The sequence below is a fragment of the Chinchilla lanigera genome, unplaced genomic scaffold (genome assembly GCF_000276665.1).
Source record: "Chinchilla lanigera isolate Chin_1 unplaced genomic scaffold, ChiLan1.0 scaffold00005, whole genome shotgun sequence".
NCBI lineage: Eukaryota > Metazoa > Chordata > Mammalia > Rodentia > Chinchillidae > Chinchilla > Chinchilla lanigera.
In genome coordinates, this window is record NW_004955406.1 from 27,860,572 (window position 1) to 27,888,409 (window position 27,838).

General features: G+C 33.2%; 1 protein-coding gene across 3 annotated transcripts in view; it reads right to left on the minus strand.

Moving 5' to 3' along the window:
- Positions 1 to 9,543: 9,543 nt before the first annotated feature.
- Brinp3 (bone morphogenetic protein/retinoic acid inducible neural-specific 3) overlaps positions 9,544 to 27,838 on the minus strand; it is a 370,214-nt gene continuing 351,919 nt past the window's right edge. For all 3 annotated transcript variants that reach the window (XM_005375093.2, XM_005375094.2, XM_005375095.2), the window contains exon 8: positions 9,544 to 10,999. In XM_005375093.2, the coding sequence (XP_005375150.1) occupies positions 9,883 to 10,999 (1,117 nt within the window). In that variant the 3' untranslated portion in view covers positions 9,544 to 9,882. The remainder of the gene's footprint in view (positions 11,000 to 27,838) is intronic.

Here is a 27,838-nt window from a genome sequence, read left to right on the forward strand (position 1 = left end):
TGGAATTTTCTTATTGTGTGGATATGCTGAGTTCCAAGCTGTTTATATGGCAGAATTGTAAAAGGAGGTTGCATAAGTTTATTTTTTATGTTTTACACATTATTTTTGTTATGTATAATTTTGCTATTAAATATATTCATGATTACATTAGATTGAAAGGAATACATAATTATGTTTTGTGTTTGGTGAATTTAGAAGATTACACTACTATTCTTCATGAAATTATTATACCAGATGGATAGACAGATAGACAGATATTGATAAAGCAATAGACATGATAATAATAGCACATCTCAGTACAAATTCTGAAATGTGCAGCTTTTATTTATTTATAGCAAGTAGGCACAGGAAGAGAAAATATTCTGAAATGTTTCTCTATTATGCTTTTGATGACAGCTTGTTTGAGAATGTCATTAAAGCAAATATGACATTATTATGGAGATGACATCCAGACACTCAAAATTCCCTGATTTTAAAGCTGGATACAGGATTAGATAGAGGTACTAGAATGATATTTTAATTAATAAAATAAAGAGGAAGAAGTCAAAGGATATATTTCTGAAGTGTGTTGAAACTTTATTAATATAATTTTATTAATAATTTATTACAAATACAAAAGTTAAGAAAACAAAAGTTGTTCATCACAATTTTTTCTGTTCATTTATGTATTATTTTAGCATACTAAAGTTCTCAAGAGCAGTGATTATACTAAAAATTATTTTTATGCTCTACCTCACACATTTTACAACTGTAACACTTTAGTCCTTTCCCTGAAATATACTCACAAATATTTATTTGATAAATAAATAGTGACTGAGTAAATAATGATGAAAATGGAATGACTTAAGTGCAACGCAAAATGAACATTAAGACAAATAAACTGCAAAGGGGACTTGATACTCTATCAAGCCAAATTAATTTAAATATTTCAATTAATTTTTAATATGGAATGCAGATAGAATTTTTTATTTTTGATGAAAGAAATATATTTAAATTTTAGACAAAATATACATTATTAAAATTAATAATATAGTTTTTCAAGGAAATATATTCACAGATATATTCACAGAGATAAACTAGAGAACAGAAACTTGTAATATTTTTCATTTCTTTTTCTTTTCTTAAACTACTCATATAAAATATTGCCAAAACAAAATTTGAGTTAATTTTGTGGAGTATCGCCCTATAATACATATTTATTAGTATACTACATTACATTTTTATTTCTTGTTAACCTTGATAGTTTTGATTGGTACATACTTTGGTAGTTTCCAAAGAAAAATATTATTATGTATAATTAAATTAATGAGAAACATTTTATTGGAGATGACATATATTAAATTGTGATTTTATAATATATAATAGACAATTCTAGAAAATGTGGATGGTAAGCAAAAAATAAATTATTATATAGTAAACATAATGCAATTTACATGAATTTTATAAATTAGATTTTCTTTGTTTGTTTTTTGTATAGGGAATCAAACTCAGGACCTTGCACTTGTCAAGCAGGTGTTTGTACCACTGAGCTATATTCCCAGCCCTAGATTATTCTTTATTAGAATCTTTTGCCCAAGTCAAACATGACAGCATAAACACATTGGCATTGAGTTTTTCAAATCAGGACTATCTGAGTTTTCATTACCACAGCTGAAAAAGGACATTTCATGTACTTTCATTGCTTCCTTATAAACTATGAGTGAAATATTTTCTAGGCAGTTTAATTTACCTCACACATTTTACAACTGTAACACTTTGCATTCAAGTAATATGATTATTAAGATGTTTCACTATCCTCAAGATTTAAAAAGATATTTTTAAAAATAAATTATGCTTTTATATTACCTAACGATATATATGTTCACCATAGAAATATTAGAGATCCTGAAAAATATGGAAAGCTATTTGACATGGGTATATTTTGGTTTTAAATAATTAAAATGTGCTACTATGTTTGCTAAAATCTTGATACTGCTTATTTAATTTTTTCCTAGTAGCCTCAAATGGAAGATTTTTCACAGAGAAAATAGTAAATACCTACAGATACTCTAAAGATGTACCAAATAATACATACAATAAAATATTCTTCAAGTAATTGTTGTTAAACCTAAAATACATTATTTAAAATTAAATGTATTAATTTTGTTATATAAAAACTAAGCAAATGACTTTCTTTCATCTCTCATCCAATTTGTTTAGGACAGCAGGGATGGCTCAGTAAGAAAAGACCATCTAAATTTATGTTTGAAATAGATATGTGAATCAATCTCTTTTAATAAGTGCCAAAATGAAGTCTCACACGAATGAAACTAAATTCTAGTAGTAGAATCAGCTATATACTGTCATTAGAATGACAAGTAAATGATCATATTTAAATTTAGAAAAAAATTCATTTATGTTCCTGACTGGTTTTGTTTGTTTGTTTTTTTGTTTTTTTAAATTTAGTATAAAGAAAAAATACATTAAAAAAGGCGTGGTGGCATAGATCTCTATTCCCAGCATTGCAGGTTGAGGCAGAGAATTGTGAGTTTAAACCTAGTTTGAGCAAGTCAGTGAGACACTCGCTCAAAATAAAAACATTTTAAAAATGAAGCTAGGTTGTGGCTTGGTGAAGGTCCTGAGTTTTTTGCCCAGCAACATAAAAAACCACAAAAACGAAAACATTTTTATTCAGAAACTTGTTTTATGGAATTGCTAAATTCAGAACCACTTTCTACATAATTCTTTCACTGAACCACTGTTTTCTGGAATTGTAAATTACCTTGGGGAATGGAACACTTGTCCAAAATTTTACTTATTAATTTTAGAAGAGGAATGAGTGTATGCATGTATGTGTGTGTATTGTTTTTCAGAAGCTTAAAGTCTAGTACATTCATAAACAATTAAGTAGATTTAAATATCAAGAAAAGATTTATTAATATTTTTATCTCATTGGAATGTGACTTTAAAAGGAAACAATCAGTTTTATCAATGAGAATACAAAGAACAAATTCAAATGCAAGGTAATTCTCCATCTAACACATGAATGAAAATCATTATTATTGGTAGTACATTTGGAAGACGAGGGTAGGGGAACTGAGAGTGTTGTAGGCTGAAGACAAGGTGTTGAGAAAGAAAAAGTCTGAAGGCATAGAAGAGTGTGTGTCTCTGCATTTAAAGCAAGTTTAGACAGACAGATTTACTTTTGGGTGAAATAAATTTGGTGGAACAGGAGGATAGGGAAATGTCCAAGGTCTGCATTGAAGAAAGAATTACATATCCACCTCCAAGCAAGATACCGGTTTTACAGAGAGATGTGCAACAGATTAACATTTTGAAACGTTTATATTTTCTATGTTGTCTCTGGTAACTGGATGGAGGATGGATTGGTAAGCTATCAAGGGGAATTAGAGTGAAAAGTTCAGTTCTGGATTTCTATCAATACAACAGCTTTGGTAATTGGAAAAGAAAAACGAAAACAAAAGCTCCCTAACAAGAATTTCAAACTGACAGAGTAAGCAAGAATCCTTTTACACAGAGCTAACAAGGAGCGAAGTATGAGAAATATCAGGACTCAAAAATAGAGCAGAAATTACAATGCAGAGGCTATTTATCAATTATGAAATAATGAAGCAAATGTGGGTGGAGTAAAAATGGGAGAGGAGCAAATTTTAAATCAGCGGGCTTGCTAACCAAGAAGTTTAGATTTTTAGGACATGTAGAATATCAACAGAGGCCTTAAATATTTAAATATATGACAAAGGTAATGAAATATAAAAACAAAAACTGAAAAATGCAGATAAATAATTTGAGTCAAGATGTCAGGATAGCCTCTCACTTAAGGTGAGACCATTTAGGTGAGACAGGTAGAATGAGATAGTCCCACCCTCTAATGACTATCAGAACAGCATCTATTATCTTAGCTGCAGTGACTGCCTAGCCTGTTAAATGTAGTTTGTCCAAAATGAGAAGGTGATAAGTATAAAATGCACATCAAGACTTAGTAAAGAATCAGGTATAAAATAATCCTATGATTATTTTTTTGGGGGGTACTGGGATTAGTACACATTGATTCGTTTTTTTAGGTGAGAATCAAACACAGGACCTTGTGCTTGCCAGACAGTTATTTATGCCACTGAGCTATATCCACACCCCAACATTGCTTAGTTTTAGAGTCTCTTAGATATATTGGCTTAAATACATTAAAATTATTTCTTCTGTGATTTTTTTTTTGAGTTTTTAAAAATGGTGGCTGTAAGGAAATTTAACATTACATATGTGGCTTGAATCCATAGCTGACATGTTTCTATATGAAGAGCTCTTTTTGTTACCTTGTCAATCAGGGGTTTCCTCATGTGGATTTCATATTTCTATTTATGAATGATGTAAACTACTCAAACTGTTAAATTTCAATTTTTTCTTTGTTTTGTTTTAATATATAAATGTGATTTTTAGATCTCCATTTCTAAGCAGAAAATTAAATAACTCAATCTGGATGAATTCTATTGCTTTTAGTCGTGTCATTTTCATATGTAAAACTGTATTTTTGAGTTATTTATTCACTACTTATGGATTTCGTCCTTTGTTGTTAGAGGTACCCTGGAAATGGTATGATTTTAATTATTTTTTTGTTCAAAATTTATTTGTTTTTTCCAACTAGACTAAAATCATTTTGTTTTATTCATAACAATTTGTTACATTACGACCTTGTTTGTTAGAAAATAAACATAAATTATTTTGTAAAATAATTGATAGATGTGACACTATCAATCTGGTCTTCTAACTGGATAATATATAACAATGTATTTACAAAACTAGAATAATTTTCTAAAATTTCTTTTTTATCTCATTCATTGTCCTTTATGGTTTCTTCTTTAGCTATTTCAAATTTATTCTGTTGTTTTTTTTTGGTTTTTCTCCGGTACTAGGAACCCAACTCACGACCTTGCGCTTGCCAGGCAGGCACTTTTGCCGCTGAGCTAAATCCCCAGCCCATATTTCAAATTTATTCTGATAGAAACATCCAAGTGTAATTAATGGATTCAATATCATATTTTACTGTAAATACTGAGAGCATTTATATTAACATTTTACATTAAAAACTCATTACTACTGTTACAGTTAGTATCATTTTAAGCACTTATTATTGTTATTTTTATGAGAATTTAATCATAATTCATTGAAGTATATCCACTCTATGGTACAATTTTTACTTATTTTTCCTCATTTTAGTCTTTTGGAATGTTTAAAAAACCTAAATGTTATCATCAAATATCACAAAATCGTACTGGAAAATCGAGAAGATGGGGGATGTCCTTTTAAATACTTATGTGTAACATGACTATACTGATTTGAGTTTTCTATAGTATCATAAAGTACCACTGTTGATATTTTGCATTTTTTCTATTATTGTAGGAAGTGATATTTATGGGCTGTATTTTCCATTTATTAATTTTCACACTTTATAAACCCCTTTCAATGTTGTCATCTGTATTTTTCATGCAGAAAGAATTCAGCAGCCTCTAATGACATCATGTTTCACCCAGAAATTCTCATATTCACTGTTCCATGAGCACAGCCCCCTGAATCATGCTCAGTATTGCATAGGCATTTAAAAGATAAAATATTATGCATTATCATTAGGGAAAATAGTACTTCAGGCATTAATTGTTGAGCTGATTGACAGCACAAGAGTTAATTTCTTTTTTTTTTTTTTTTGGTTTTTCTCTGGTACCGGGAACCGAACTCACGACCTTGCGCTTGCCAGGCAGGCACTTTTGCTGCTGAGCTAAATCCCCAGCCCCCACAAGAGTTAATTTCAAGTGAGGGATTTTTGCTTCAGTTTTATTCCATTCATACCATCTAATTTGCTACACATGGCTGACATGTCCTAAATATCAAATGATTTACATGGATATTCTAGTTCATCAGCCACTCAAACCTCATTGAAATAACTAATGTGTCATTCAAGTGAAAGAAATGGAGATGTTCATGAAAATTTCACATTGACTGAGATGCATTTATCAAAACTTGGAATTAACATGCAATGACTGAATTATGATTCTTAAAATTATTAGAGAAGGAAAGCCAAAAGATAGAAGTGTAAATCTGCTCATGTAGGTGGAGGAGAAGAAATTGGAATGGTATCATTTGTAGAATAAATAGATGGCACAGTGAACAACATGGCAAATATAGATTCTCAGGATTCAAAATTTACCTGATGGGATTATACTTATAAGAAAAATACAAATTGCATATTTGTCACTTGTATTATAAATTATATGACTAGAGAGAATACTCAAAAAGGGTATTCTAAAACATGATCCAGTAATAACTTCAACTGAGATTGTTACCGTAGTATCTCTAGGTTTTGTTTATTTAATATTTTCTTTTTAAATGTTATATTGATTTGGAAAACCTCTGAAGATGCTTAACCAAATTTATTATTTAAAAGTTGACTCTACTTGGTTTCCAAAACTATCTTTCTCCCAGCAGAATTTCTGCACGCTGTGATCCCCACTTGTACAATCTTGCATGTTACTGTCATAGTATGTAGTCTAAATTTGTCTTCAATTGTTTCAAATAGGTTATTTTTTTAAAATGAATTGTTTATATATCTGTTAAAATTGAAGAGCTTTTCAGTATGTTCAATGGATAGGACAAAAATAAGATGATTTTTATATAAGTGTATATGATTATAGGACAGAATGCAGACAATCCTATTCCTATAGAATTTTTCATGTGTCAGCAAAACACACACACACACACACATACACACACACACATACACACACACACACACACAGGCACACAAAATAAAGAATTTAAAAAAGCAAACTGGAAATAATATCCTCATAAATTATTTGAATGCAGAAATACCTCAACTATTTCAGCACTTTTGGGGGATGCTGATAGTGATGGCTTAGATATTTATTTAACTCGCTAAAAATCAACTTGATATTTCAAAGATAGACAATCAAGTTAAATTATGATGATCATCAAAGGAGGTCGAACAGTAAGAGATGTTCCTGCAGAAAATGTATTTGCAGTGCATTTTTGATTTCCAGATTTTCCAATTCGGTTAATTTCATTTAGTCTAAAAATAATTTAGAGAAATAAATTAGAAATGCTGTACCTAAAAACCAATATCAAAAAGGACATGAGCACTGTAACTTAAATATCTGATTTTATGTATGTGTGTGTTTGTTTTCAATTAAATGTTGACAGTAAGGTTGTTTTATTAAAAGTCCTGAAGTTTCTAATAAGTGGGACATAGGCTCATTCAGCAAAAATGAAATGTTTATGGGCTGCATGTATCCCACACATTGATAAACTCATGTTGTATTAACTTAAATCATATTCTCTATTAATTGTTAAACAGTACATAATATCTGGTAGTATATAACAAATAGAAACATTTAAGAAATGTTTGCACATTGACCATTTACTTTTTAAATCTGTACAGCAATTTAAAGCTTGATTGGTATATTTATAAATATTATATTCATTCTATGTTTGAGACAACATTCAGAGAAAGGTATTCACATTCTTTCTTTTTCACATTCACATTCTTTCTCTACTTTTAAGAGGAAAATAGATTTGGGGATATAAAGGACTCATTGATAGACTTAATGAGAATCGAACTCAGGAAAATTTGTCTCACCTAGTGGAGCCTTTTTAGCCAGGCACAAGCAGTCTCAGGATAAAAGAGTAGTTAAGTACCTTCTTACCTGCACTAGTAGGACCTCCTTTCCCATGTTAGTTGGTGGTAGAATAAGCTGTTCAATAAAAGAGATATCACTGCTGTCGAGTTTAGCAAGTACAATGAAATGATTTCTTTTCAGAATCTGTTGGCATTTTCCATTTTACTCAGATGATTTGCAGGTTTCAGAAGCTGTGGACAGTTGTACTGCTCAGATTCTTTTCATAAAGGTCCTGTAGGTGGCTCTGATTTTTACAACAAAAGTCTTTCAGAATGTATTTCTATATTTGATAAACATGCTCATTGTGTGGATGATTGTGGATGATAAGAGCTGGTTTTAATTTTTCAGATATACTATGAGAATGTATTTTACAATTTAGCTGATCTAGATATCAATTTATTAAGTGATTCCTGTTTCCCTAAAAGCTTTCACATGTAAGAAAATTAAATGTGAAAATAGAATGGTTTCTTTGAAGCTTAGCAATTCAATGAAAAGAGAACAGATTCATTACAGAAGTATTTGGGTTGAAATCATGGTCTTTTAAGTTTGCAGTGTGTGATTATGAGGAATTTGAAGAACCACTCTGAACCATTGTTTTTCTATGAGAAAATGAGTAAATATTTTAAAAACTAGTACTGTCAGTGTCAAAAAAATGGAATATTTAGTAATAATGGTAAGAAAGGTAGTCTTTAATACTATAACAGCAAAAGAACCCAGCTACCTAGATATTAGTTAAAGAACATTTATCTTCACAGCAGATTGGTTAAGTGATTGTTATTCCAAATATCTCCTGTTCTTAAAATTCTTTGGAACGGAGAACAAACAGTCCAAGAATGTAATCTGTCTGAACAATCTTTTGTCAACTGTCTTTGTTTTTAAAACTAAGTCCTAGATTCCTTTTTCTATGCTTTGAGAAATGCCCTCATGATCTCAAAAGATGAGCAATGAATTTGGTTAGATTTTAAATAACACAATATTTAGACAAGAAATGTCTGATAAATAGCATAAACAGATTTTAGTTATTATAGCCAAATACTTAAATAAAAGTTAAATTCAAATTTACAAGGAAAAAATACAGTTTACATATCTATTATTTCATCATAGGTCACATGAGAATTTCTAAGAGAATATTTTGGATTAAAATAAGCATTATTTTAAAGTTTATCTTCAAAATATTTTAGTATTTTGAGAGGTCTAACATTTTTTGAGTTCTGTATATATTCTAGATACTACACCTCAAAAAAGTATTTTTTCTCAATAGTATATGAGAGAAAAACTGTCTATATTTGAATTAGTTATTTGAACATTTATTTTATACTATTATGTAGCAATTTGTGAATTTTAGAAGGGCTTGAATAAACAATTGGAAAAGTGCATGCTAAAACACTTTTTCAGGACTTTGAAGTGAAAATGATTGTGCAGAATATATTGGTTACTGGGCATCAGGATGCATAAAGGGAATGATAAAGCAAGTTGCTAGGGAAATTAGAGGTCTACATTCTCCATGATATACCTCCTAATCACAGATTTTTTTTTTTTTCCTGTGTGTTTACTGAAATGTGCTGCTATGCACTTGGGAATTATCTGGTTCTTTTAATAATGACTGTTCCTAGGATTATTTTCTAAATATAGGTAAAAAAACATACACCACCTTTATGCCATTAAGCATAAAAATTTAGAAACCTGACTACTAAGCATTCTACACAGTTGGATTTGCCATAAAGATAATTGAAAAGGACCTTCAAATGTTTCCATTAAAAAATCTTGGTGACTTTTCCCCAGGTTCTAACAAGCTATATCAAAATAGAACTCATTTCATGGAAAAAAGGAATCCCACAGCACTTCTTTTTAATAACTGTTCAGCTACAAAATTTTATTGGTGTCTTTTTATGTTCCCCCTAGAGGATGTAATGCACAAAAGCATTGCCACGGAACATATAAAATTACAAATGAAATTTATTGTAAAAAGTAGAATGTCTTCTAGACTGGTGTCAGTATTTATTTCATTCATAAACCAAAATTGCAGTATAATATATTCATTGTCAGCAAGTTCATGTGTGTAAATTGCCATCCAATGTTATCCACTGATATAAGACAGATATTGAAAAGACAATTTAAATTTACTCTTCCAAACATAAACTGTCCCACAAAAGCACTGTAAAAACTCCTCCAAGATTTTGGGTTGTGCTTGACATTTACGTTAACTACATAATTTGGTTGTGTCATAATCCATTGTGTTTGGCAATTTGGCATTAAACGCCTGCAGAGCAGATTGGATCCTCACCACTTCACTAGTCGACAGCTTGAGTCTATGACGGAGCAAGCAAGAGAAAAGATCTAGACGACGCTGACCAGGTGGGGAGAGTTTATTTACACGGTCTCTTATCTCTAGCAGTTGCAAAAGTGCCGAGTCCTGGGATCCCTGAGTATAGGGGTAGTCCAGTTGCAAAATCAGGTCCCGAATTGCTTCCGGGTCAAAGTGCATGCTGTAGCCAAACACTTGAATGTTGTTGATTTTCATGTAGCCCAGGTTCCGGGAAGGATCAATGAACTCCAAAGGTTCGTAGTAAATGCTCTCGTTGCCATTTGGGCCATTGGACTTGATGCGACTCCTCAGGTAGATGTGTACTGTCTCAAAAAATGTCTTCCATTTGTTCCCCAGAGTCAGTGTCCAGTTATAACACTGCAGAGGGAGGTCCAGCTTAGTCCGCTCCCAATCTGGAAAGCTGTTTTCATTGACCGGCATGAACCAGCTCTCCGAGTGGCTGCCTCCAAAGGGATTGACATAAATAGCCAGCACTGGCTCCAAGGTGCTGTTTTTAGTTAAGCAAATCTGCAGAGAGATACCCAGGATCATATGGACCAGACTTGACTTGTACTTGTTACTCTTCAAAGTGAGGAGCATCCGCTTGCGCCAGGAAGGGTCAAACCAGCTGTTGAGGCGCATATCATTGCTGATAAAAATAGCATGGACTTCGATTCGTCTATCCGTTTTCTGCAACAGGTATTTCATCTCCAGATCTTGCAAGTCAGTCTCAAAGCCGATATAGTGATCAGTGGACTCTGCGACTTCAGGCTTGCAGAGTCCCTGGCTAAGCATGTAGCCAGTGTTGCAGGTGCCACAGCGGGTGCGGTTGTCGGGGGCGCATGTCAGGCAGGCCGAGGCGTCGCCCACGGTGCAGGGCAGGAAGGCAGTGCAGACCACCTGGTCGTTCGGACAGGTGCACGAGTGTGTCTCTTCAGAAAAGCTGCCCAACAGGCCATTCTCGTTGCAGTAGAGAAAAGACTGGATGCGATTGAGCCAGTAGGTTGACGTTCTAGAAATACAAAACAAAAGGATTCTATATAAATACAAAGCCTTCGTGAGTGTGTGTGTGTGTGTGTGTGTGTGTGTGTGTGTGTATGCGTGTGTATTCTGTTTGTCACTGCAAAAGACACACTATTAGCAACATTTGATTCAAGCTGGAATATTCCAGTTCTAGTTTCATTTTTGTATTATATGTCTGCAATACATAATAATCACATTCATTTTGGGGAATTGGTACTAGAATCCATTCTAAACTTGGGAAACATTTTTATGTTTTGAAGGAAATACAATCCACCATATTAAGTGTTGAAAGGTGATTGTAAGAATAATAAATTTGGTTGTTGTTTTGCAGTGATAATCAACAACAGGAAATAGAGAAAATAGTTGTATCATTAAATATCAAGAGTAAAACTGTAACATATGCAATGCAAAATAATAACACATTGTGTAACAACTATTGCTGTTGTCTTATTTTGTCTTATTTTGTTACAAAATTTCATTTTATTTTTCAAAAAATAAAATTTAAAAAGGTTGTTTATTCATTATATTTCATGGGTCAGTAGTATTAGAGGAACCCTAAATATTATAGAGAAAAGAAAGATAAACACCTAAATTTATCAATCAATATTTTTCAGTCCTTGAGTTTTTCTCACACTGAATATATGAGTACCCATGGAGAGGGAAAATATTATTGAAACATTTTTTTTAATCTATAATGGCTACTCAAGAAAATATATCATTAAAACAAATAAGCTCTTTTAGTAAGAGTTAAGTGTACTACTTTAAAGTGATTTGTCAGCAACATTTTTTCTTGTCAGGCTAATCATGAGGCCAATTTAAGATATTTTTTCCTATTTCATTACATTCTTCAAACCCTTGGCTTGTTGAAAATCTCAGTACAACAAGGAAGGCAAGCTGCTGGTCTTATAATCACACAATTCCTTCTTTTCAGCAAGTTTTTTTTTATTATTATACTAGTTGAAAAAGGAGAAAAATTGCATGGACTCTATAATCTATGGTTCTCTCATATAGAAAGCAGAAATAATAAACTCTTCCATGCTGAGGTTTTATGACAGATACATTAGACTCAAGCTATATGACTTTGATTTTGTTTGTTTGTTTGTTTTTTGTTTTTTTTTTTCTGGTACAGAGAATCGAACTCATGACCTTGCACTTGACAGGCAGGCGCTGTGCCGCTGAGCTAAATCCCCAGCCTCTATATGACTTTGTTTATAAAAAAATGTTGTGTCTATTTCACAGAACTCATTCAAAATTGAATCTGTTATCGGTATTATGCTCTTCTAGAATTCATATTTAGCATACTTACATATGTCTGCCAAACACCTGTAGTTTACTCAATACTCTAGATTTATTAGGTCATTGCTTTTTAAATAATTTCCTCAGAATACTGGTAAAACTTGGTACTAGTGTGTTTAAATGATTGTTACTATAATTTAAAATATTCAAAGTGGTTACTTATATTACACATCAAATTTTGGTCTCTGTCAAGCCATACTTCACAAGATTGAACACATTTCTAAAAAATTTCTAGGTTACCTCTTTCTTGTTTCTCCAAATAAATTACTAGCTCTTTATTTTCTCTCATAGCATCCACTTAGCTTTCATTGTGGTGCTTTTGACCACCTAAAATAGTACAGGATTTTTCTCTATACTCCTTTCATCTCATCTAATATAATACCAGCTTGCCAGAGCCCTCTATAGTTTCTTCAAAGTTACATACTAAATTCCCAGTAGAAATCCAGGAGATCACAGGCTCTCAGTGTTTATTGAGTGCTTTACAAAACACAAAATATTAAGGAAAAATGTTCCAATAATGGTACCTTAAAGGGAAATTTAAACTTTAAACTGAGCAGTTGCAACAATAAGGAAATGTTAGCTCTCAAGCTGCAGGTTGTAGAGTTAAACAAAATATGCCTTGATGTTTGCACTATTAGCACATGTATAAGCTTTGTTTGCTCAGTTCTCTAAATGCAGTCATAACCTGCTGATCCAGAAGAAAAGGAAATAAATGAAACATGGCAAAGTATAAAATATTAGCATCTTAATTATTTCTCAGATTGGAATCACTGACTGCAATCCTAAACTTTTAGCCTCATTTGATGCTTTCAATATGTCACATAAAGTTCTAATAATATAAACACGGTTCCCAATGCAGCAGTTCTGGGAAATGGGCCTTGAATGTTGGTAGATAGTTTATAAGAATACCACTCTCATGTGATATGGGAGACCACCAAGCCATGTTCCCCTGAGAAATGAAGTTCTTGCTTCCATCTTGCCTTGACATTTGAACCCTATTTGCTGAGATATGCAGAGCTGGCTATATAGAAGTAGATGTTCTCTTAAGTAGCCAAAAAATGTGATGTAGGCCAGCAAGGTACTGGTGAGTATCAGTATAGCAAAGCAGCAGCATGCCTGTGAGCAAAGCCCTTGTGCTAACAGAGTGGAGGATCAGCAGAGTTTGTGAGATTCCAGGGGTAAGACATGAGATAATACCTCAGTTGAGGCCTTGGAACTCAAAAATAATTATAACTTTCTGGCAATAAAGGTGTCGTCCTTGCACATATCAAGTTATCTGCTGTGTCACTAATCAGAGGGCCTTTGTGCCTGGTGTAAGAGTGCTCTGTTTCTCCTTACATGCCATGCCTGCGACATTTCTCTTCCCATGCACTCTGCCATGACCCCCACATGCATTCCTGATTGCAATCAATAAAAGCCTTTGGCAGTTGGACTCTTGGCCCTTTTGTTCCACTGACAGCACTCTTTGTTCCACTGAGCTCAGGCTAGAGACCCTTGGAACCACAGATGTCTCTGTCTTTTTTCATCCACGTGCCACACTGCTGGTTGGGATCCCCGAACCCTCTGTGAGGGTTTCAGTATTGCATGAATTAATTCCTTTAGCATGGGAGTAGCTTCCTTTGCCTCTCATTGCTCCTTCTTCCTCTTTGTTCGACTTTCCACCATGGGATGACACAGCACGGAGACCCTCACAGAATGCTGATGCCTAGAACCTAGACTTCTCAGCTTTCAGAACTATGAGATGATAAATTTCTGTTCATTAGAAATTAATTAGTTTCTATATTTTACCTTATTACCATCAAATTCCCTAAGACTATTGTTATTTTTTATTTTAATGAGAGTAGTAAATGAGGAAAAGGAGCAGAAGCATCACAAACATAAATGTACCAAAGCAAGAACATTAAAAGTGAAATGGGATTTCAAGACAAAATGACAGGAATTAACAGAGGTTGTTATATTACATACTGTTATCTTCAACTACATTGTTCAGATAGCCAGATGTAAGAATGGAAGATTGTTCAAACCATTAAAGAGAGTAAAAAAATAATTATTAGATAAAACATTAGAGATAATACAGAGTTTCACTAGACAAGATGGTAGGAATTCAACAATGGTTGTTCTATTGCATATTGTTGTTTTCAAATCAGGTGCTCAGATTACCAGATATAAGCATGCAAAACTGGTGAGACCACTGATTTTTAAGTCTCTCTAAATATTTTTCAAGAGAGGTTCTCTAGAATATTGTCCTGTGAAAATGCTGAAGTGTGTAATAATAAAGATATTAGCTTTCCTGGCTGTCCTGTAACCATTCATCTATGTATGTGTATCTCTGCTACTCTTACTGTGTTTTATTTTCTAATCAAAGAGTAAGTGTACAAAAAGCATCCTCTTTCTGGTTTGTGAAATTGCTGATTTAATTATTACTCTTTTTAGACTCAGATTAGAGAAATTAATATTACTTTTTTCTATGCATTCATTGGCTTTTTTTATTCTTTTCCATTCGATTCCATTCTCAATCAAATCCTCCCTCCCTTCATCCTTCCCTTTCTCTCTCTCTCTCTCCCTGTGGTTCTCTCTGTTCCTTTTTTTCTTTCCTAATTTGTTTACTTTCAGCTCTTATTCCTCTTTTTTCTTTCTTCTGAAGTTATATTTATCCCTATTCAATATAGAACATATATCGAATTTGGATGGAAAATTATATTTTCTTTCCTGAAACAAAAGCATAAATCCTCTGAGCTAATGCATCTCTCATGGCAAGATCTAATCATGTTTCGAAATCAGAAGGACAAAACAAAAAATGAAATAAATAGACCCAAGGCTAAAGACAGCACTTTTAAAACTAGGACACTGTAGAAGGATTCATTTGGACATTTTAGAAAAGCAATGGCTTTTCCAGCTTTATTCTTTTCCCATTCTTTTCATGTTCCTGCAGATGCATTACAGAAGGAATGTGTTTCAGCTTCTTGGGCTTCAGCTTGTCATGTATGAATACTGATAACTTCACACACTGTCAAAGACTTGCTACCCTGGGACCGAAAAGCTAGCAAGTAGATTTTTTTATTTGCTCCTTCTTGTCCTTTCCCACTTACTACCTACCTTTTGACTATTTTACTGTATTTCACAAGGTGAGAATAGATTTTTCAAGGAAAAGGAAATTCAATAATCTGTCTTTTCTCTACTCTTGGTAAAATTTTACTGCATGCAGCAGTTGAAAATACAGACGAAGCAAGTTTTAGGATTGTATAATGGATTTTTTGCTTAACCAAAAGTTCACATAGTCAATTTTTTTTCCAACAGAATAAAATTTAGCTGTTCTCAGTTTATTTTCTAATTTAACAAAAAGTTTTTGAAGAGAAATGTCTGCAAAATTCCAAGTTATATTGTGCCAGGTATTTCTAGCTATTTATTTTTATGCCCAAATACCAAAAAATAAAATTCTACTTTATTTTAGTGATACATATCACTATACTGCATAATGAGATATATAGATACAGACATAGATATAAACATAACCATCTGTAATCTATAGCTACTATAGTTTATACCTGAATGTCCCCCCCAAAGCCTCTTGCTCACATACGTGGGGCTTTAGGGAGGTTATTGGGTCATGGCAGCATGATACTTATCAGTCAACTGGTCTACTAGTGAGTACATAGCTAAATATGATGTTGGAAGTTGAAGCTTGTTAGAAGACACAGGGAATATGGCCTGTTTATTTATTTCCTACTCTTCCCCTTACCCTGTCTCGCCTGCTGGTCAGGCCTCAAGCAAGTCTTCTCTGACATATCATCCTGCTTTGTAGCCAGTAGACTGTGGACAGAATCCTCTACAGTTTGTGAGGAAAATAATCCTTTCTTTCTTTAACTTGTGGATGGTATTGTTCCAGTGACAAAAACATAACCAAGACAAGGGTTTCACACAATTATATGTATACCTACACATATGTAATCTCTACATATATATATTTATAGAGCGAGAGGGAGTGAGACAGAGACAGAGAGACAGAAAGACAGAGTCAGAGAGACAGAGAGAGAAATGTTTTACTGCTTTTTTGCCAATTTGTGGCATTTTCCTGACATTTAGTGAGAAGTACTTCCTGAAATGAATGAAATAAGAAAGGAAGTGTTAATAGAGGAAGAGAAGAAGTAATGATGCAGAAGGAAGAAGAAATGATAGCAAATGGATTCTGAATTATGGCCAAAGAGAAGAAAAAACTTGAAGACAGAAAAAGCAATTGGTAAATATTATGATATGGACTAATACAAGGTTACAGAATCTACATACCTGTTAGGAAGAGAGTTTCAGAGGACTATTTAGGTATCTTTCTTCAATCTATAATGTTATCCATGTATTGAAATACTTTTCCACAGGGCATACATATGAATATCAAAAGAGACTAGACTCAGGGTCTGCATACCTTATTTTAAAACTGAACTGTAACTCTCTGATCTGGAACAGATCCTTAGTTCTTTAACTTTCAGCAGAACTTTCTAACTCAAGAAAGTCTTGGCACATATGTTAGTTCTCCATGATTTGGGGAATAGACATAGCTTTCTGAGCCTTAGTGTATCTGTCTTAGATTTGCTTGTTGATATGTTGTCAGTATGAAAAGATGTAACAGATTGCATTAGTCAGAGTTTGTCATTATTACAAAATACCTGACACAAACTTTATAAAGTAAAGAGATTTACTTGGCTCACAGTTTGAGAGGCTGAAAGTCAAAGTGTCATAATTCAGGCACAAGCAAGGGCTGCATGATAAAAACTCTGCATATCCAATCAAAAGCAGAGATAGCTGGGTGGATTTGGCTTGCTACTTTTATAACAAATCTTGAGAAGACTAAAAATCCCATTAGAAAATATCTTAACCCTCTCCAAAGACAGCCCTTCTCCAATAACTTCAGAGCCTCTCATTAAACCCCTTATCATAAAGAGCCACATCAAATTCCAATACCCTGAAGCTGAGCTTCCAACACACAGACCACTGGGGGAGAAACAAACTGCACCACATAAAAATACTTCCAATCATAGTCTCATACTTAGTAACTGTTCCTAATAACACAGTATAAATACTTGTCTTTTCATTATTTTCTTTTATTCAGAAAATCAGTTAAGAGAAATGTAATTGGCAAATGCTATGTTTTACCTAGAAAGTCCCCCCCAAGACTCATGCAATGAGGGCTTGATCCCCAATGCAGCAGTGTTCAGAGGTGAAGACTTGACAGGTAATTGACCGTGAGGTTGCCGATCTCATGAATGGATTTGTGTATTGATGAATTTTACTGGAACAGGTTTATTAGAAGGTGGGCTCCAGTGCAGGAAGTAGATCACAAGGGGTGTATATTTAAAGGTTATATTCTTTCCACAGCCTGCTTCTCTTTCTCTGACTCACTTGCTCTCACTCTGCTTCCCGGTTGCCAGGAAGTGAGCACTTTTCTTTAACCATGTCCTTCTGCCATGATGTTTCTGCTCAAAAAAAGCCTAAAACGATGGAGCAAGCAGACCATGGACTACAACATCTGAAACTGTCAGCCAAAGTAAGCAGCTTTTTAAAGTTATGTATGCCAGGTATCCTACGCAGGTGGCAGGAATGGGATTAACACAGCGAATCAGATGCTTATGAACCACCTCATGCATTTTTAACTACCATCTCAGACAGTTTTTTGCACTAGGAATGTCTTGCTAAAATATTTAGTCCCTTCAAACTCTTATGTACATGAAGATGTTTCATGATTTCTATGTAGGTAAATTAACAACCAAAAGCCAGCTATTAGTGAATCTTTTAAAACAAGCTAGTCTTCAGGATGGAGGACTATGTACAGAAAAGAAGGTTTTAGGGAACATTAAAACATCCATAGAGAAAGAGAAAGCAATAGACAGGTTTGAATTTACATGAAGTGGGGACTCTGTAGCTCTGTACACACTAAAATTTGCGAATTCTGCACTGGAAATTTTGTCTTATACATATGGAAAAAAAATAAGCCTAACACTAAGGCCTACCATAATAAATAAATTCTGTTATATTTCAGTAATATTAATTCACTGTTTACTACACAACTCAAGTCACAAGCAGCCACTTGGTATTCATTGCTTTTATTCTTCAAAGGGAGTTATACAGGCTAACTCCACTTTAAATTTTGGGAATAACTGAACCTCACAAGCTTGAATGGCTTAGTGATTATATATATATATATATATATATATATATATATAGCTAGCATTAGAAAGAAGACAAACTCAAAAAATCAAATATAAATATTATTTTTTTAAATGTGAGTTGAAAGTGTTCCAAGAATAGAGAGTAAAGGTCTTAACAAACCACCTCGGGGAAAATATATTTTCACTGCCACAGCAGAACAACTTCAAAAATAAAATAACTTTTATTTGTGGATATCTTGAGTAGCAACACAGTATATTGGTTTTAGACAATTTTCTTTGGAACTGTCAACGCTGAATCCTGTTTCATTTCCTTCACCTGAAAAATGTGAATGAAGTATCTCAGAGGGCTGTTTTAAAAAATGCAGCACAGTTGCAAGGATGCCTGTGTACAGAATAGACAAGAAATTATTACGCATCCTTATTCCTACTATTGTCTTTGTTATTATTACTGTCATTAAAAAAAAACTGTGTTTGGAGATAGTTTCTTTATTACAAATGATTCCAGTCAGAAGATAAAGCATTTCATTTCAGTTTATCAACATATGCAGTTATGCCTCGTATTCTGTTCTTGCATCTTCACTTTTATCAAAATAGACATCATTTGATAACATGTTTGAGACTCTATTTAAAAGTACTTGTATATTCTCTCTGTGATAGTTATGATACCCTCAAAAATCTGCAAAATCCATACCACACAAATTAAGGGCATATATTGTAGATGTCAGCTGTTCGCCTTGAAATATTAGAACATATGTTGATATAAAAACAAGTACCTTCTTTCATGGCTAAATGCTCTCAGAGCAGTAATAACCTTGTTTTAACCGTCCTTAACCTATTTCTCATTTATTGCTTTCCAAATCTGTGTGAAATAGATCTAAAGTTTTAAGCCTAAACAATATAATGTAAACATTTTTTTTTATCAGTATCTCTTTTTGTATTAGTAACTGCTTAAAGTTCAGTCCATTTCATTTTAGGTTTCATAGATTTGTTCTTCTCAGACTTTAATACTTTAAACTAAATATGATTTTTTTGGATTAAGCAGCCTAGCCTTTGAAACAATTATAAGCTGATTATTAGCATGGCCATGTACAAAAAAGAGAATAATACTCTGTCATTTTTCCTCATCTAACTCTGCTGTTTTGGCCACCTCAGCCCTGACAGCTGCCTGAGGCTAATGTTGACACTGTTCACACACCACCATTTCACTCTTGGACATAATTTTACATCTTGAAAAGAGAAATATTCTCACTTTTAAAATACACTCAGCTGTGATTTTCCCTAGGAAATATTGACACACACACGCACAAGCACACATATACTACAGTCTTTTATTTATAAACCTGAATTAAAAATCTATTAATAAGTTTTCTTCACAAGGGAACAATGAAAAAGTGGGAGAAATAGGTGTAGACTATATCTTAAAGATAATATTAGCTGGTGGTAATATTCATGGAGATTTTTTTTATTTGCCTGGTACTTTTCCAAGCATGATTTCATTCTATCCTTATTACTCTCCTCCATCCTTATATGAATGTTTATTACCTCAAATCATAGCTAAGGCCATGCGTTGTAAACATTTAAATAAGTCTGACTTGCTCAATACCAAATAGGTAATTAGTACCAGAGTAGAAAGTACATCCCTGGTTTCTATTTCTCCAGTATTAGAGCCTCTCGACATTATAAACACCCACAATAGAAAAAATGCATTATGGGGGCTGGGGATTTAGCTCAGTGGCAAAGCACCTGCCTGGCAAGCGCAAGGTCGTGAGTTTGGTTCCTGGTACCGGAGAAAGACCAAAAAAAAAAAAAAAAAAAAAAAAAAAAAAGCATTATTTTATTAGGTTGACTGCTATTTGGTAGGATGTTATTTGATTTATTTTGTGTTTACAGACAGGTCTCCTAGCTTTTTGGCTAATAAAACCTTTTGTTAACATTTGACAATACAAATGAAGAAAAATACACAACTGTTTTATTTTTGTGCTTATAAATATGAAATAAATGGGGCAGCATTCAAAGAAATGTCACACAAAATAAATTATTTTATGGTGAAGAGACAATATTTCCAAATTTTTCCAACTAGCATTCACATTTAATTTCCCTCCAAAGATTTTACAATAGTGACATTTCTACTAAAACACATTAACTATTGAGGTGACAAAGAATTAAGAAATAGTAGATATGTAAATTCATCTTGTTAAATGGTCAGTGTCAGTGAAGGATATTGCCATAAATGTAATTACTTTGCAAAATTACTTTCAAAACAATTTTTCCTATGTGTTTTATAAGATTCTGCTTAATGCCCATCATACTGTTAACAGGTAAACACCTTTGTCTTTTATTACATAACATTTGTCATGAGTGAAAAGATATACGTATTTTCTTAGCCTCTTTTTTATCATAAAATATGTAAATAATTTCCAATGCTTAAAGCTTGTCATTACAACCCTCCAATCTTTCATAATATAATGAAAAGATGCTCAGTACAGATTGAAATTTAGGAATATACATAATATTTAAAATTTTTGAAGTAAAGCATTACTTATATAGTCATCTTAATACATGCCTCACAAATATGTTCAGCAAGTCAAATGAATGTAATCATGATCCAAATAACAATATAGATCAGTATTGAAAATATTACATTGTATGACACAAATAATATAAGAAAGACTGTCTACTGCTTAATGTCATTTATATTGATATCAAAATAACACCAAACACAAATCTATGGCAGCAAGAATGTTGTTTATGGGAATGGATGTTGTAAGTGTCCATGAGAAAACTCTTGAGGCAATGGAAATATTTATATATTAATTGTGGTCACTTTCTGAGGCTGTATCACAATATCAAGAACGTTTTAATTCACTAAAGACAGACTTCATCACACACACATCAGGATATACTTCATTAAACACTATCCATGGGCATCCAGGTTTATAATAAATATCTCAAACTGGCTGAGTTTTAGCTGATTTATTTTCTCCCTGTATTTTATATATTTCTGTATATGTCTATATTTTCTATATTTCTATAAATTTCTTAATCTTCAATATGTTTTCTTTTATCACCCAGTACAAGTAAAAACATGAGAAAAAGTTGACAAAATGCTTATCTGACTCAGAAAATTGCCCATCTCCTTAGACTGAAATGAACCTAAACTAAGTGCTCTGATTTCGCAGATATCATTTAAATTTCCTTCACTCTCAGACACTGACCTCCCACCACATTGAAATATGACTTGATGATCCCAATTTAGGGCCTCGGAAGAGACTGCTCTCTAAGTTTGAAATACAGTCCTGCATATTTACACAGGTCTATTTATAGTTGTCTGTAGGTGATGGTAACCCCATGATACAGATCATGACAGAAGTTATAAGTAACACTGTCCATGTAACTTCTGTATATCAGTAATTCATAGACATGGTCAGGCCAACAATGGCTTAAGAAATGTGACCTCGTACATGTGCAAGAGATAAAAATAAACCTGGAGCTTACAGATAATTGGAAAGCGCTCTGAGACAGGACAAGAAGCACTGGAATTTAATTTTATTTTTATATCTAATGGCAGAGATACCCATATATTTTCAAAAGTAGTAACTGACACTACAGGTTACTCTTTATCTGCTAGCCACTATCATTGGTGCTCTGATTACTGGTAACTTCAACATAAAATAAGAAATTCCATCTAAAGGTTTATCTCTCAGTTCTAGGACATTTTAATAATGGGAAATATTAAAAATCTTCAAATTCAGACACTCATTTGCTTTTATTTTAACTGTTATCCATGTGTGATATCATAGCTCAAAATTATAATACTTTGCACATATTTTAACTCCCTGCTTTCGCCTGAAAAAAAAAATCCTAAATACACACATATTGTAGCCTCTTCCATCACCATAGCTGAACAGCTAAACATGGACAGAATAAAACCAAAAACTATGGAAAAGACTCACTTTAAATTCATAATTACAAATTTCAGAGGCTTTTAGTCCTACTTGATAATCCTCATGCATTTTCCCTTTTTTGGTTTTCTTGATAAAAATCCATAGAATGAGTATTTTACATATAATTACTTTTGCTGAAATAACATTTTATCACCTCCGTGGGTTAACTTTTCTTATGATTTAACAGAGAAAATAAGATAATTCGAAAAAATTATTTTCTTTTTTGAACAGTAACTTTCCAGCTTTTCTACTTCTTAATGGTGTGCATAGTCTATCTTCATAAGGACCATAATGGGTGGATTACCATGATCTCTTTCAGGTTAAGCTTGCACAGAAACCTGTTCTGCAATGCCTTCTTGGGATTGTCTCCTCCAATAGTTCCCTTTTTCTGAACATCACAATATCTCTCTCTCTCTCTAATTTGCAATATATAACATGGGGCTATCCTAAAAATTTTAATTTAATTTCTGTTTTCAGACATAATCCAAATTCCCTTTTCACAGTTTTAGAAAAATTCACTGGAAGTGAATTTTCTTCTATTTCAACTATGTTTTCATAATGTTTGCTTTTAACTTTAACAATTTTTATACTTTCATAAAAATGGGATGTCTTGATTGCACTCCTACTAATACTGTATTTCAGAAAAAACTGACCTTAACAAAACTAACGTTTTGTTAGATTTGCTTCCTTTATTCTTGAACTACGCCTTGGCTTCTTGGATATTGTACTCATAGCATTTCTCCCATAAACCATTATCACTGGTAATTTTTAATCATTATCTGTTGTTAGAATCTTTTTTACTCACTAATTCCTAAAGTTTTAATTTTTGGACAAGCAAGTTCTTTCATCTTCATATTTCAATATCCATGTGCTACCCAAGCTATAAGTTCCAAACCAATTTTTAAATGACTGCATATTAATACATGATGATAATGTCCACAACTTTATCTTCAATATAGAGTTAGTTCCTGTAGTCAAGATTAATTTTTTATATACCTGGCAATACATGTTTGCGCATGAACTCTTCTTTCCCTCATCTTTACCCAAACACAGACCAATACCCTTGTCCCAGTGGGAGGACTGACTAGTCACACCCAGTGTTTGTGGCTTGCTGTTTAGCCCCTTTCAATCTCTACCATTCCTGACCATCAATCTTCCAACACAGAATGGATTCACAGTAGAAAAGATGAAGCCAGACAAACTGAGAGAATAATGCTCAAGCAAGAAATGATAAGGGATGACAGTAACTTGGATTTGGATAGTGTTTTTCTTTATAGATTCAGTGGTACCAAGAGAAGAAAATGAAAAAAAAAATTATATCTATCACTTGGTACTGGGAATTGAACTCATGGCCTCGCACTAGACAGACAGGGGCTGTGCAACTGAGCTAAGCCTGGAAATTTTTTCATAAAGTAAAATTCATTCTTCCAACTGCATTTCATAAACTGGCAAACCATGAATCTGAGAAAAATCTAAACTTTACTCTCCATCCTAATACCAATCTGACTACTTAGTTAATTTCATGCAAATGCCAAAAAAAATAAAACCCCAAAAGTTAAAACTGTGGGTATTACAGGTACTTACTTGATAATTATATGAACACAAATGATCCTGTTCTTAACAAAAAAGATCTCTCCTAAAACTTTCTACTTGTTTCTTTGTACACACAAAGAAAATTCCTTACATTCTAAAATAGATTGCTCTTTCACTGCTTTGTTTTCCATTATATGAAATACTGAGATTGAGTCAACATCTGATCCAACAAACAGTAAAATATTTGATGGTCAAATCAACAAGTTTTTTTATTTTCCTTTGTGTGAAGGTAAAATAATAGACTCTGTGTTTCAATATTATATGAACAGCTAATTTGAGATGTCTATACGTTATTTTAAAATGCTGTGATGTCAGTGTGCTCATTTATCATTCACATATAAGCTCTATATAATATTACCTTTCAAAAGTTGTTATTGTGAAAAACAATATTATAAAGTTCAAAAACCCTATTTGTCTGTAATTTAATCTTCTCAATTTTTCTCCATATCTCACATACTTGTTTTCACAAAAATAGCTTTGTATAGGAATATATATATATATATTTTTTTCTTTTTTCTGGTACTGGGAATCAAACTCACGACCTTGTACTTGCCAGGAAGGCACTGTGCTGCTGAGCTAAATCCCCACCCCTTGAATAGGAATATTTTAAAGTATCTAAATGTATTTCCTAGAGTTTACTTTGTAATTCTTAAGATATTTACACACTATTATAATGGTACAACAGAAGCATAACAATTTAAATTTAATTTTTGTACCATTTCTATTATTGCAGTCCTATCAGATTATTCCCATTATTGATCATCAGTGTAAAATTCTCTGGCCTCAATCTATATTCTTCAACTTTTTTCCTTATGCCACATTCAAAGCTTGATCACCTAAATCTACATGGTTTTAATTATCCTTTCTCTGTGCTTAACTCACAAATATACAGGCCAAGCTTGTATATTATTTCTGAAGTTGAATCATCTATCTATCTATCTATCTATCTATCTGTCTATCTATCTATTTATCTATCTACTTATCATCTCTATCAGACATTTGCATTTAAGATGAAGATCCCATAAACATTAAAAGAGAGACTGAAAAAAGAATTCATTACATTCACCCCAAACTCTTGCATTTTAACTGCCTTTCCCATTTACACAAATTAGTGCTGAATTTTATGCTCTGTTTAATTTAATTCCTTCACCAAGTACACCACTGCCCAAATTAAAAATCTGAGAATCCTAAGTTATCCATAACTTTCAACCTCTCCTCAATATTAATATTACTCTCAGTATCTTCAAGATTTAAAAAGTAACTACCAGTTACAAGTATTTTAGAAGTTATATCTACAGTATTTTAAAGATAGAGGCTTTACCACTCTGTCTTACATTACCTTTCTAATACATCTGATTTTCTGATTCTGCCTCATGTGACATCCTTCAGAATCCATTTTCTCTAAGGTTCTCAGAGAAGGCATTCTTCTATTTCCAGCAATTCAGTGGCCCTACTACTCAGTGTAAAAACCAAATCACAGGTATGATAAACCAGTCCTTTAAGGTACAGTGACTACTCTCTCTCTTTCTCTCTGTCTCTCTCTTTTTTTTTTCCAGTACCGGAAATCGAACTCATGACCTTGTGCTGTCCAGGCAGGCACTGTGCCACTGAGCTAAATCCCCAGCTCTGACTACTCTAACTCTCTAGTTTATTCTTTCACAATTTTCTAATTATCTTCTATTTCACCCATTTCACTGAAATATAAGCCATTTGGTGCACATTTTCTGTGACTTTTAAAAAAAATCCATAGATATGACACATTCAGAGACTTTGGTTATTATATTATATGGAATATTCCATAGCCTCTCTGGGATAGTTTACTGTAATCTCCTCCAATTCCCATTTGCCAGTATGATTAAAGCTTCTTTGACATTTAGGGCTTCAGTGATAAACGACTTCTTCCAAAAAGCCCCATATGCACCCTTAAGAATTGCACAAGTTCTCCTGATGTGTGTTTCATATCGGTTTGTTCTCACAGTTTAAGTTTGCTCAGTTAGTGTGCTACTATAAGCAGTAAGCTAAGGTTCTATTTCATATGATTTTGTTCATTGGGAAGAAAGAATACATAAACATTGTCTTCTCATTTTTCTAGCAATTTAATATTACATTATTTTTACAGGAAAGAAAAACAGAATGTATTAAACAACTGGCTAAAAGACAAAGGCAATTCGATGTGTCTAATACTCTTCAGCTTCATTTTCCAGATAATAGTAGGAAATGATGAATTAGGTTAAATGACATCACACATCTATCCAGAAATCACATAGTAAAGCCAAAACTTCAATCGCTAGGCTTTTAACCAGGCTTATAGAATGTAGAACGTCTCTTTCACCTCAGGGATAAGGTATCCTATTAACCAAAATATCATTTGATTGGGGAAAAATAAATGACTCTTTGTATGATATCAGCAGTGACATAAATCACATAGATTTTCAAAATGTACTTTTTTCCTCTACTCACAGCGAAAATCACAAAAAATACAAATGGGAGCTTCTTATCAATTGTCAGAAAGATGGACAGAAACTTGTGTCATTTCAAGAGCTTAATCTGTTCAGTTAACAGGGGGAACATCCATGAGTTTCATTGCAGTGCTTCCATCCCAGCCATGATTTAATTTCTGAATAGTAAACTCACTTTAAAATAATTTGAAAACCAGTTACATCATTTTCATTTATAGGACTATTTTCATATGTTCCTGTTCAATTATTACATTAGTTATTTATTATATTCTTATATGGAATGATATTTGGAAGATAAAAGAAGAAAACATAACACATGTAACTATTGCTAAAATTATAGTTTGAAAGGATTACATGATTAATTTAGATATATTTATATATGCTCTGTAGTTTAAATGCCTATTTGAACAAATAGGGTTTAACTTTGCAAAATCATATTTAATTTGTGTGCTAATGGTTAACAAAGTCCATTGTGGATATAGTTCAAAGATCTATAGTATTTATATATAAGAAATCTAAATCCCATTCTTCACGGTATTGTGAACCATTATTGTAGTCAAACAATCCTCTTAGACACCGTTATGTAACAATTGCACACATACAAAATGACAGTTAATTTTAGGTGTTAACTTCATTAGACTAAAGGATAATCAGACAGCCTGTAAGGCATTACTCCTGGCATGTCCATGAGGGTGCTTCCAGAAGAGCCTGGCATTTGAACTATAGACTAAAGATCTGCCCTCATCGGGGATGGACATCTTCCACATACATGATTGATGTGCAGAACAAAGAGAAGGAGATGAGATTCCACTCACTACATTTTGGAATTCTGTGTGTTAGCTAGGAAGGGGCACTGGCTGAGCCTCCGCCTTATCTAGGACCCTGCCTGCTGGAAGAATTTCACCCCCACTCAGCTGCTTGAAGTAGCAGCCTTTAGCCCCACTCTCCTTTTCCAGTGTGTGCCACCACTAGTGGGTATTAAATGAAAGGGACCACTCGGTGCCAAGCTGACAGGCTGAACAGTGTCTTATACCGCCCTTCTCTGTCCTCACTGCTCTAGGCAGGACAGAGTGCAAAGGCTAAGCCCCACAGCCTCAGAATTTCTTGCCATGCTTCCAATGTCTCTAGAGATTTGAAACCCTGGAAATTTATTTCCTGTCTTGCTAGGGTAGGTCTGGCCTTGAGCGTAGGAAAAGAGTTTGGAGGTCCTTGCTTGGGCCACCAATGGAACCGAGATGGAGAATGCGCAGTTATTTATTTTTGTGTACTCAATTACAAATGTAACCTCTCCATTCCATAAACAGGCTACCTCTCCTGGAGAAAACTAGTTTTTCATATAGGTATATCTATACCTGTCTATCTGATTGATTCTTTGTTT